This window comes from Heteronotia binoei, chromosome 2 (assembly GCF_032191835.1).
Source record: "Heteronotia binoei isolate CCM8104 ecotype False Entrance Well chromosome 2, APGP_CSIRO_Hbin_v1, whole genome shotgun sequence".
NCBI lineage: Eukaryota > Metazoa > Chordata > Lepidosauria > Squamata > Gekkonidae > Heteronotia > Heteronotia binoei.
In genome coordinates this window covers 200021398-200034621 of record NC_083224.1, presented here as the reverse complement: position 1 = coordinate 200034621, position 13224 = coordinate 200021398, and the positions used below count along the sequence as shown (strand labels likewise).

Here is a 13224-nt window from a genome sequence, read left to right as displayed (position 1 = left end):
GATGTGCCTAGTGTCTCAGACGTGGTCTACGACCTGGTGCATGCAGATCTCCCTGTTGGCTCATCCTTTCCTATGCTTCCAGTCCACCTGGAAACATTAAAAGAAGCCTGGGACAAACCAGCCTCTGTACCACCAACGTCTAAGAGGGTCGAATCACTCTACAAAGTCCATGCCCCTGAATCGAAGTTCCTCTTCAATCATCCTGCTCCTAACTCGATGATAGTTCATTCTTCGTCCAAATCAAAACAAACCAGACATCCTATTCCTCCGTCCTTCGGTTTGCCAAACTCCTCATGCGCCCTCTACAGCTGTGGTTTGTACGGACATTTCGTCCTCAACAACAACACCAACTGACCATACTGACCGTCCCAGTTCACATCATCCCTTCTTTGAAATGGTGGACGATAGACCATCACCTCCTGAAGGGAATGTAATTTACTCAGACTCCTCCCTCTGTGATTGTCACCACCGATGCTTCCAAGTGGGGATGGGGAGCCCACTTGGGAAAACTCACAGTACAAGGCCAGTGGACAGATTACGAAAGGTCTCTCCACATCAATTGCCTAGAATTACTAGCAGTTCACAGGGCGTTGAGATCTTTCCTTCTGTCTCTTCACAACAGGCATGTCCAGGTCACCTCAGACAATATAGCCACTGTCTTCTACATAAATCGACAGGGAGGCACAGTCTCCATCAGATTGTGCAAACGAGCCCTAGCCCTCTGGCACTGGAGCATTACCCATGGCATTTTCCTATCTGCAGTGCATCTACCCAGAGTACAGAACATTCAGGCGGACGCTCTGAGTCGACACTCTATCAACGACCACGAGTGGACCATCAACAGTCGTTATCTTCACCCTCTTTTCCAGAGGTTTGGTACCCCAGAGATAGATGCATTTGCATCCCCAGACAATGCACAATGCCCCCACTTCTACATGCGCGGCCCTTCGTCTCCACTGTTGGCAGGGGATGCCTTCCTACAAACATGGAATGGACCACTGCACTACCTATTCCCGCCAATACCACTCATCATGAGAGTATTGTAGAAAATTATGACAGACAACACCAACTGCATCCTAGTGACCCCCTGGTGGCCCCGCCAACCCTGGTTCACCACTCTCCTTCTGCTATCGAATGGCACATTTCTCCGACTCCCTCAAGCCCAGGACCTACTCTCCCAGTGACATGGGTGCTGGGGACCCTGCAGAAGAAGCCGAGCCTGCAGAAGGAACTGTGCCCCTGCCACCTGCACCAGTGCCCCTGCCTCCTGCTGAAGAAGATCCAAGCCCCCCTGCCTCGCCCTCTCGGGTGGCTCGTGTGCGTGACCGCCTTCGTCGGGACCTCAGGGATCGGAGGAGGGCGGCACGCTCACAAGCAAGACGCTCCCTGAGCCCTGAGTGTTGAAAGGATTCTGGCCCTTCTAAGTGTGAGGATGCTTAAGTTTCGGCAGGATCCTGGCTGCTGCTCTGAGACAGCAATTAGCCCAAATGAGCAACAGGCAGCAGAGGGCTATATAGCTGTGGGCTTTGGGAGGAGGCTTTGTGGAAGCAACTAGTCACATACCTGACATCCTAGCATCCACTCCGGCTCTTGACTTTGGCTTTTGGATTCCTGACTTTGGCTTGGACCTCTGGACCCCCTGACTTCGGCTTCGGAACCTCTGACCTGTGATACCTGGATTACGATTCTGTTTTGGCGCCTTGGACCCACCTTGCTCACCAGTTGCAGACCCTGGACCGCCCCTGGACTTTGCCTGACTCAGCCCCAGCTCGTGACAGATTGCTTCCACCCACAACAAACACCCATTCCACAGGATGGATGCTGAAGCAAGTGGAACCACAGGACTACTGGCTGCGCTCCAAGCCCAGGTACAGCAGCTGACACAGGCAGTAGTACACCTGCAGCAACAACCTGTGGCCAGTGCTCCAGCCAAGTGCCCAGTTCCCCCACCTGACAGATTTGGGGGTGCCGTGGAAGAATTTCCTGCTTTCCTAGCGCAGTGCCGGCTGTACTTCGAACTAAGAGCTCGGGACTTCCCCAACGACAAAACCAAGGTGTGTTTCATCATCAGTCTGTTAAAGGGGCAGGCGGCCAAATGGGCCACACCCTTGCTGGTTGCGTCCTCTCCCCTACTGACTGATTACCAGGGGTTTGAAGCCCACCTGTCTGCTGCCTTCTCAAACCCAGTCCAAGCAGCCACAGCCAACCGGCAAATCAGGGCCCTGAAACAAGGCAAATCCTCGGTGGCTCAGTATGCCACCGAATTCAAGCTCCTGGCCCAAGACTTGGCATGGAATGAGGCTGCCCAGATGGACCAGTTTACTGAGGGGTTGGCAGAGGAAGTCCTGGATGAACTGGCCAGAGTGGAGCAGCCACCCACGCTCCAAGAACTTATCATCCTCTGCCTCCGCATCGATGGCCGCCTGGAAAGTCGCCGCCAAGCCAAGACCAGAGGGCGCCAGCTCCCTGCGCCGTGCTACCTGGCTCCTCACCCGTCCCCAGCTAGTACCAGCACCAAGGATGAGCCTATGCAGCTTGGAGCTGCTCGACCCCGCCTGACCCCGGAGGAAAAGACCAGACGCCGCACGCAGAATCTGTGCCTCTACTGCGGCACGGCAGGCCACTATGCCTCTGGCTGCCCTGCTAAGCATCGGATACCCGGACCTTCGCTGCCACCGCCGCCAAAAGGGCAGCCCCAGGCGTAAGTGGACCCCCCAGCCTGGGGCGACTAGCTGGGTCCTCCGAACAGCGGGCTGATACCCCAGGGCCATTCCTGCTACCAGTCAAACTCCGTCTGCCTGATGAACGCTGGCTGTTTGTGTATGCCATGCTGGACTCGGGAGCGGCCCACTGTTTCATAGATACCGCCTTCGTAAAGCAGCACCAGATCCCTGTGCAGACAAAAGGGATTCCGTCGCTGGTGGAGGCTATTGACGGGCGCCTCCTCCGTTCTGGCCCCGTCACCCAGGAGACCTGTCCCATCACCTTCCACGTCCAGCAGCACCAAGAACAGCTGCGGTTTGATGTCGCCCGCATGCCTCGCTTCCCGCTGATTCTAGGCCTTTCCTGGCTGAAGCTGCACAACCCCATCGTGGACTGGGCCCAGCAGGAACTACACTTCCGAGACCCATGCCCCCATCTGACTCCTCCCACCACTCTAGCAGCCGGCATCCCGAGTGGTGGTCCTCAGCTCCCTCAGAAGTATGTGGACTTTGCTGATGTCTTCGAGGAGACAGGAGCTGATCAGCTTCCCCCTCACCGGCCCTATGACTGTGCCATTGATTTGGTACCTGGGGCACCACTCCCGGTGGGGCGTCTGTACCCAATGTCGGAGCCTGAGTTGGCAGCTTTGCGAGACTACCTGGACAAGAACCTGAAACGCGGATTCATCCGACCCTCAACCTCTCCCCTATCTGCTCCAGTGCTCTTCGTGAAGAAGAAAAGTGGGGAGCTCCGGCTGTGCAATGACTACCGGGCCCTGAACAAGATCACCATCCGCGACCGGTACCCTCTACCACTGATCCCTGAACTCTTGGATCGCCTAAAGGGGGCCCAAATCTACACCAAACTGGACCTCCGTGGAGCGTACAATTTGGTGCGCATACGGCCCGGAGATGAATGGAAGACCGCGTTTGGGACCCGATACGGGCAGTACGAGCACCTGGTAATGCCCTTCGGACTGACCAATGCCCCCGCTGTCTTCCAGAGGTTCATGAATGACATATTCCGGGACCTGCTCGACCGCTTCGCGATCATATACCTGGATGACATCCTAATTTACTCCCGCAATCCTGCCCAGCACGCCGAGCACGTCCGCCAGGTCCTGCAGCGCCTACGAGCCCATGGCCTCTACGCCAAGCTGGAGAAGTGCGACTTCGACCTGCGCTCCGTCGAGTTCCTTGGGCACATTGTGTCACCGCAGGGGATCCTCATGGACCCGAAAAAAGTAGAAGCAGTTCTGACCTGGCAGGCTCCTCAGAATCGCAAAGACCTGCAGCGGTTCCTCGGTTTTGACAACTACTATCGGCAATTCATCCCGGCCTACGCATCCCTGACCACACCCCTGACTCAACTACTCCGCCCCAAAGAACCCTTCCGCTGGTCCCCAGAGGCCGATAACGCCTTCTCCACCCTGAAGACTCGCTTTGCCACCGGGCCACTCCTGAGATACCCCGACCCCCAGCTTCCCTTTACGGTGGAAGCTGATGCCTCCAACGTGGCCCTGGGAGCAGTGCTGTCCCAGCGCGAGGAGCCGTCCCAGCCACTCCAGCCCTGCGCCTATTACTCGCGCCAGCTCACTGCTGCAGAGAGGAACTATACCATCTGGGAGAGGGAGTTGCTCGCGATCAAGGCGGCGTTTGAGGTTTGGCGACATTACCTCGAAGGGGCTCGCCACCCTGTTCAAGTGCTCACCGATCACCGGAACTTGGAACACCTCCAGACCACCCGCCGTCTCAACCAGCGCCAGATCCGGTGGTCCCTATTCTTCTCTCGCTTCGACTTCCGGATCTCCTACATCCCCCATACCCAGAACCGGAAAGCAGACGCACTCTCCCGGAAACCGGAATACGCCCCTGCCTCAACTGAGACCGCGCCCGCTGCTCCAATCCTGCCGCCCTCAGTATTTGCAGCCACCTCCACTTCACCAGCACTCGTGGAGGACATTCGGGCTAGCCAGGCCAATGATCCCTGGGTCCAGCAACACCTCCAGGCTCTCCAAGATGACCCAACAGGGGAGTTCACGACTCGAGGCGGCCTCTTGCTACACCGCGAACGCCTCTATGTGCCGCCCGGGCCCTTGCGGGCAGAAGTGCTACGCCTGACCCACGACTCGTTACCCGCCGGGCACTTTGGACAGCATAAGACCACCCACTTGCTGGCAAGGGAATTCTGGTGGCCACGAGTTCGCGCTGATGTTGCCCGCTATGTCAGCTCCTGTGACGTCTGCCGACGGGCCAAAGACATCCCAGCCAAACCCTCAGGGTTGCTACAGCCCTTGCCCACATCTTCAGGACCCTGGGATGCCATCTCGATGGACTTCATCACGGAACTTCCGCGCTCCAAGGGTCAGACTTGTATCTGGGTGGTCGTCGACCTATTTACCAAGATGGCCCACTTCGTTCCGTGCCCGAAACTCCCCACAGCTCAGGAGACGGCCCAGCTTTACCTGCAACACATCTTTCGTCTGCACGGACTCCCAGCCCATCTGATCTCCGATCGGGGCCCTCAGTTCTCCTCTCGGTTCTGGCAAGCCCTCCATTCCAGCCTGGGTACTCGAGTGCACCTGTCCTCAGCCTACCACCCACAGACAGATGGCCAGACAGAGCGCACCAATGCCACGCTAGAGCAATATCTCCGCTGTTACACCTGTTACCAGCAGGATGACTGGACCACTCTATTGCCCCTAGCGGAGTTTGCATACAACAACGCGGTCCATTCATCCACCCAAATGACCCCGTTTGCTGCAACCTACGGGTACCACCCTCGGTTCTTCCCGGCGATCCTACCACCCACGAATGTCCCCGCCGTCGATGCCTACCTGCAAGAACTCCACGCCAGCCAAGACTTGCTCCGAGAGCAGCTACAGCAAGCCAAGGAGGCATATAAACGGGCTGCGGACCGAAAGAGGCAAGAAGGCCCTCCAGTGCAGCCGGGGGATCAGGTGTGGCTCTCAACTCGCTACCTGCGCCGGCCTGGTCGGTCTCACAAGCTGGATGCACGGTTCATTGGACCCTACCCCGTCGTTGAACAAATAAACCCCGTCGCCTTCAGGCTCCAGTTGCCACCCCACCTCCGCATTCACCCCGTGTTTCATCGCTCTCTCCTTGTTCCGGCTGCACCCCCTGACCCAGCTCGGACTCCTTCTCCACCGCCGCCACCACCAGTGTTGGTGGATGACGAGGAAGAATATGAGGTGCACCAGATTCTGGACTCCCGGTACCATCATGGAGGCCTCCAGTACCTTGTGGACTGGGAGGGATACGGCCCAGAAGACCGGTCCTGGGAGCCTGTGGACAATCTTCATGCCCCGGACTTGGTGCAACGATTCCACAGCGACCACCCCGACCTCCCAGGCCCCTCGACGGAGGGGGGCCCTGGGGGGGGGATAGTGACATGGGTGCTGGGGACCCTGCAGAAGAAGCCGAGCCTGCAGAAGGAACTGTGCCCCTGCCACCTGCACCAGTGCCCCTGCCTCCTGCTGAAGAAGATCCAAGCCCCCCTGCCTCGCCCTCTCGGGTGGCTCGTGTGCGTGACCGCCTTCGTCGGGACCTCAGGGATCGGAGGAGGGTGGCACGCTCACAAGCAAGACGCTCCCTGAGCCCTGAGTGTTGAAAGGATTCTGGCCCTTCTAAGTGTGAGGATGCTTAAGTTTCGGCAGGATCCTGGCTGCTGCTCTGAGACAGCAATTAGCCCAAATGAGCAACAGGCAGCAGAGGGCTATATAGCTGTGGGCTTTGGGAGGAGGCTTTGTGGAAGCAACTAGTCACATACCTGACATCCTAGCATCCACTCCGGCTCTTGACTTTGGCTTTTGGATTCCTGACTTTGGCTTGGACCTCTGGACCCCCTGACTTCGGCTTCGGAACCTCTGACCTGTGATACCTGGATTACGATTCTGTTTTGGCGCCTTGGACCCACCTTGCTCACCAGTTGCAGACCCTGGACCGCCCCTGGACTTTGCCTGACTCAGCCCCAGCTCGTGACACCCAGCAGGAAGGCAAAGTCCTACACCACAACCCTACCCTCCTTCGCTTTACAGCATGGAGAATCAGTTTATGACCTTCCCACCGGAGGTCCGACATATCCTGCTTAATTCCAAAAAACCTGCCACTAGAAAATCATATTCCTTCAAATGGAAACGTTTTTCGGAATACGCAAATCAACATAGATTCAAGCCTGATTCAGCCACAATCAACCAAATTCTGACTTACACTTTAACCCTCTCCAGTGCTGGACTCTCCTACTCCTCTCTGAAGGTCCATCTAGCGGCCATCTCCGCGTTCCACCCATGTATCGAGGGCTCCACTGTATTCTCTCACTATGCCACCAAGGCCTTCTTGAAGGGGATCCTTCACCTCCACCCTCCAATCCGCAAGATCCATCCTACTTGGAGCTTATCACTAGTGCTGAGTCAATTAATGAAGCCACCCTTCGAGCCCATGGCTTCCATCCCTCTGCACCTTCTGACCTGGAAAACAGCCATACTAGTAGCCCTTACTACGGGCAGAAGGGCCAGTGACATCTGTGCCTTCAGAGCCGATCCTCCATATACAGTTTTCCACCACAATAAGGTAGTACTGCGCCCTGACCCCGCGTTCCTACCTAAGGTGGTCTCACCTTTTCACCTGGGAAAGCCCTCCATCTTACCGGCTTTCTTCCAACACCCCACAGATGTGGAACAACGAACCCTGCATAACTTAGATGTACGCAGAGCTCTGGCTTTCTACATTGAAAGGACTCGACAATTCCGAAAGGACACTAGACTCTTTGTAACTTATGCAACCCACAATCAGGGTGCAAAAATGTCGATGCAGAGATTCTCAAAGTGGATTGTAGCCACCATTGCGCTATGTTATGAACTGGCGAAACAGCCCATACCTGAGCACTTGCGAGCTCACTCTACCAGAGCCGTCGCAACGTCAACTGCCTTCTGCAAGGGCATTCCAATGGAGGACATCTGCGCTGCTGTGGTTTGGTCGTCCCCATCCACATTCGCCTCGCACTACGCTCTAGACGTTCGTGCCCGGTGTGACACGTCCTTCGGACAGGCTGTGCTGCAATCAATCTTCGACTGACGCCTTCTGCTGTCTACATTGTGAGTACAAATTTATTGTCTTGAATAACTAACAGTGCTTTTCACTTACAGATCCAGCACCTGCCTCCTGACAAATAGCTTGCCAGTCACCCATATGTGGGACTGCACAGAGACCACGTAGAAGATGGACAGGTTTCTTACCTGTAACTGATGATCTTCAAGTGGTCATCTGTGCAGTCACACATACCCACCCACCCTTCCCCGCTGCTGGATATTCATATCAAGTCACTTACTACACCTCTACAGCAGCGGGAAGAAACTGAGTGGGTTGGGCGCCTCCCCCTCGTCTAGGCATGCGCAGACGCTGCCTCCTCCCCGGGACGAGGGGAAAGGCACGCCAAAATTAACGCTTAAGGATTGCTTTGAATTCTCCGAGGTGGGCCCGATCCTGGCGGATAAACCCATATGTGTGACTGCACAGATGACCACTCGAAGATCATCAGTTACAGGTAAGAAACCTGTCCTTAGCTGTAGAGGATGCTGAGTCTTGATCAGAGGAATTTGGGTGCTGCTCCAAACTTTGTTTTATGTTCTTTTCCCCTTCCAGATCTTCTTGAAGGTGACTGAAGACACTGATGTGGAGGAAGAAGGTAACTCTCAGCTTGATTATCAGTAAGGCTCAGAGTTAGAATTGTAGATGGGGTCTGAAAGGCCATCTAGTCAACCGCTTTCAAAAGGGTCTTTCAATCATCACCTCCCACCAAGCCCATCTGCCTCTCATTGGCCCTGGTACCCCTGATGAGAACCCAGTGAGTTTAGGTCTTTAATGGAGGAGACCTGGTACCCCTGATGAGAACCCAGTGAGTTTAGGTCTTTAATGGAGGAGACCTGGATTCCAAACCCCACTCAGCCCAAAAGCTGATGGGAAGGCCCATTTGCTCAGCCTTAGTTCAAAAAGCTGTTCGTTTAGGTGGGCCTGATGTGGAATTCTAAGGAGCCTTGTGGCGCAGAGTGGTAACCTGAGTGCAAACCCCAGCAGAAACTAGGTTTAGGTAGCCGGCTCAAGGTTGACTCAACCTTCCATCCTTCCGAGGTAGGTAAAACGAGTACCCAGCTTGCTGAGGGGAAAGTGTAAATGACTGGGGAAGGCAATGGCAAACCACCCCCTAAAAAGTCTGCAAGAAAATGTCGTGATGTGACATCATCCCATGGGCCGGTAACAACTCATTGTTTGCACAGAGGACTACCTTTACCTTTAACGTAGAATCAGCCCTTCTATATATCACCCAGAGGATATTACCAGGAGAGAGAATGGGAGAAAAATGGAAAAAACACAAATAGGTTTGCCTATTACCAAAAACTTTCCTGTAAGTGTGGGGTTTTTTTTCTTTTGAAACAGTGTAGAATGTGTGAAATACTTCAGCATGAATGAAAGCATGAAAAAAACCTATTTTTTTTTAACATAGCCTGAAAAAACTAAGGGTGCTCTTCATTCAGGTTTTTAAAAATCGCCCCCTTGTTGATTAATCTGCTACTGCTTCATATTAGTTTTAAAATAATGTATGTAACAGCTCACATCTGGTTTTGCCCAAGAAAATGGCCTGTGATTGGGTGCGCTTGAGCAGTAGCAGAGATGATTTAAAGTAATCTATGGCTGATAGCAAATAGAAGGGGAAGACATGGAAGTAGTGTCGGACTTCACGTTTCTGGGATCCAAGATCACTGCAGATGGTGACTGTGACCATGAAATTAAAAGACGTTTGCTCTTTGGTAGGGCAGCTATGGCGAACCTGGGCAGAATAATAAAAAGTAGACATCACCCTGCCAACAAAAGTCCGTATAGTCAAAGTGATGGTATTCCCAGTAGTAATAAATGGTTGTGAGATCTGGACCATAAGGAAGGCCGCGCGCAGAAGAATAGATGCTTTTGAGCTGTGGTGCTGGAGAAGACTCTTGAGAGTCCCTTGGACTGCAAGAAGATCAAATCAGTCAGTCCTAAGGGAAATCAACCCAGAGTGTCCCCTGGAAGGTCAGATGTTGAAGCTGAAGCTCCAATACTTTGGCCACCAAATGAGAAAGGAGCCCTCACTGGAGAAGACTCTGATGCTGGGAAAGACAGAAGGCAAAAGAAGAAGGGAACGGCAAAGATGAGATGGCTGGACAGTGTTACTGATGTAACAAACACGAATTTGAGCAGACTTCGGAGGATGGTGGAAGACAGGAGGGCCTGGCATGACTTTGTCCATGGGGTTGCAAAGAGTTGGACTTGACTGTGCAACTGAACAACAACAACAAATGGCTATAGCAGATGGGCATTCTGGGGTGGCTGGGAGGCATCCCGAATTGGGACGGCTCAAAAAGAGCTGTCCAGAAGCCTCCAGAGGGTCCCTGGCAAGGTGGCTCCATCCCGTCCCTGAGGCTGGTAGGCACCTCCAAGCGAGGAGGTGCCTCAAAAGCCGGATTCCTCTATTGTTTCGCCTACAGATCAAACGCTTATGCACTCAAGCGCTCTGGATGGCTTCTGTAAAAAAAAAAAAACCCTCAGAAATGGCTTGGGGCGACTTGGCAGTTTTACATCGCCAAGTTGCCTCGTTTGCACCCTTCCCCATCCAGATGCCAAGGAGGCGACTGGTGGCCGGGCCAAACATTTTTTAGCTGGGTGGAGCAGCCGGGAGGACAGGGTGAGTACGAGACGGGGGCAGGCGGCAGATGTCGCTTTTCTGAGGGATTTTTTGGGCCGATTTCAGAGGCGTCTCTAAGTCGGCTCAAAGTGCCTGTCTGGTAGCAGCCAATATGTGTCGTGTGTTGCCTCTTCCATTTTTATCCTGCTGTCCTGTACTGTAAGCAAGCCAGCCGGGTCTCCCTCTTGCCCCCCACCCAAATGATGCCCAAGCATGGCTTGAGAAGGCAGCCCCTCCGGCTGACTAGCTATAGAGCTTGCAGGGAAGGTGGAAGGGAAGGGTGGGACAGGATGCAGGTGGCAGCAGAGGAACGCCCAGCCTGGGCTGCACCAGATGAGCAGGCAAGAGGGTGGCAGCCGGAGTGGCCAGAGGAGTCTGCAGAAAAGGGTGTGCCAGAGCAGAAAAGAGGGGCGAAAGTCGTGGTGAAGGGGGTTTGGGGTCTTTTTTCTCACTATTCAGAGACGGGGAGGGGGAAAGAAAGAAAGGAAGCTCCCCACCTCCACCGCCTGTGCCCTGTTGTTCCCAAGGACAGGCAGACGGTTGTGTCAGTTCAGGGCTCCGCGGCAAGAATTAATTAAATCCAATGCCCCCTGAGAAATTTAAATGCCCCCCAACCCAACGTTTGAAATCCTGGCTACAGGCCTGTGTTTTGCAGAGGGACTCTGGGAAGTATATTACAATGCTCACTTCCTCCTTTTCACCCACAGAGGCTTGTGAGGTAGGTGAGACAGAGAAGGAAGGGAAGAGAGAGAGAGGTTCAAAGTCACCCAATAAACACAATGGAAATTTGAGTCCATATAATATAGTGGGTTCAGCGCAAGGAAGAGGTGAGGTGGTAGTGATCATAGCTCTTTATTATAGCACAGCACAGTCTAGGGCCGCACTCTAAGACTCCAGAACTGGGCTATACACACAACAGGGATCCTGCACAAGCATGCCATTGGGCCATTCAAACCAGCAGGGGGCCTGTGATTGGACCAGGGCAGCAGGGATTTGGATCCTCCTGCCCATTGTTCCTGAGTCCCCAAGCTCAGTCCTACAGGCTCCAATGAGCCAGGCAGGAACACCGTTAAATATGCACAAGACTGTTCACATACACAACAGTCCAGTTCACTGCAACTCAAGTCCAGCACTGTGTACCCAAAATGGGCGGACTTGAGAAGGCCTGAGAAGTTCTCCTTTTGCCCTTTTTTGTCAGAGGTTTGGGGTCCAGCAACTGGAGACACCCCCAAGCTGGCTCCTCCCCCCATCCTGAGGCTAATCACAGTTACTGGTTGTATGACTTTATGTATACCCCAGGGGGTATCTGCTTATATGAATACAAATTACAACCCCAGGCTGCCAACACTTCACAAAGACCTGGTCCCATTTTACAGGCCAGGCTGCAAGAGCTGGTCCTGGTTCCTTGTTACTTCCAAGCTTTGAACTCTTTTATTTATTTTTATTTATTTTTATTTATTTAAGATTTATATCCCGCCCTTCCCACGAGTGGCTCAGGGCGGCTTCCAACAATTAGTCAAACATAACATTAGACAATATTTAAATATATAAACAGTTAAACATTTAAAACAGTTAAAACCTTAAAAACCAGTAAACATTCCAAATATATATATATATATATATATATATATATATATATATATATATATATATATATATATATATATATATATATATATATATAAAACAGGAGTCTGGCAAGCTACATTGAGTTTCTCATCTTAGCTAGGTGTAAGCTAGCCGGAAGAGGGTCGTCTTACAGGCCCTGCGGAACTGAACAAGGTCCCGCAGGGCCCTCACCTCCTCCGGCAGCTGATTCTACCATGTAGGGGCCATAACAGAGAAAGCCCTATCTCTGGTGGATAAAAAGAAATTTTTATCTCTAACTGGAGTAGAAATGGGAGCCAGCCCCCTTCTTGGGCATGGGGGTGGGGGGTGGGGCTTAGGTCTCCTGCGACCCAGCCAGGCACTGACCAACTGATTCCTATCAACCGCCCACTGTTCACCTGAGTTGAATCACCTCCCTGGCACGCGAGTTTATGCTCCCAGCTCTTCTGTCCAAACTAGCAACGTGTCGTCTGCCACGTCTTCTATGCAGATGCTACCGAGGCCTCTCCGCCATGCTTTGCTTTTAATCCCTGGACCTGCAGCAAGAAGGCTAAGGAAGCCAATGCCAAACCAGGTAAGCCAGGTTGGATTGGGGGCAGTTGGGTTGTTTTTCGGCTCTGGCATACGCAAGGGCTCAAGTCTTAAAGGAGAGGGCTTCTTTTGTAGAAAAAGCCCAGCAGGAACTTGTTTGCATATTAGGCCACACCCCCAGGTGTCACCATTGTTTCACACAGGGTGTTTGGGTAGAAAAAGCCCAGCAGGAACCCATTTGTATATTAGGCCACACCCCCAGATGTCACCATTGTTTCACACAGGGCCTTTTGGGTAGAAAAAGCCCAGCAGGACCTCATCTGCATATTAGGCCACACCCCCTGATGTCACCATTGTTTCACACAGGGCCTTTTTGGTAGCAAAAGTGTGGCAGGAACTCATTTGCGTATTAGGTCACAACCCTGATGCCAATCCAGCCAGAACTCTGTTCCTGTGCATTCTTGCTAAAAAAACCAAAAGCCCTGCCGGAGGCCATTTATCTGCTGCCTTCTGGCCCATGGGGCTGGCTTCCCTTGGGGTTCTTGGGGGCTCCATCCTACAGACTGGGTAGTCTTGGTGGCCCTGTCCCTTATAAATGTGTCATGTGACGCAGGAGAGGCTGCGAGCTTTTCGGGCAGAACAGTTAAT

The 13224-nt window shown here is 53.3% G+C and overlaps 1 protein-coding gene across 1 annotated transcript in view; it reads left to right on the top strand.

Moving 5' to 3' along the window:
• The window catches only part of LOC132567469 (phospholipid-transporting ATPase ABCA1-like), a 202319-nt gene that overhangs the window by 99242 nt on the left and 89853 nt on the right, over positions 1 to 13224 (top strand). Inside the window, exons 24-26 of the mRNA XM_060233145.1 lie at positions 8364 to 8406; positions 10370 to 10437; positions 12505 to 12619. Coding sequence (XP_060089128.1) covers positions 8364 to 8406; positions 10370 to 10437; positions 12505 to 12619 — 226 coding nt within the window. The remainder of the gene's footprint in view (positions 1 to 8363; positions 8407 to 10369; positions 10438 to 12504; positions 12620 to 13224) is intronic.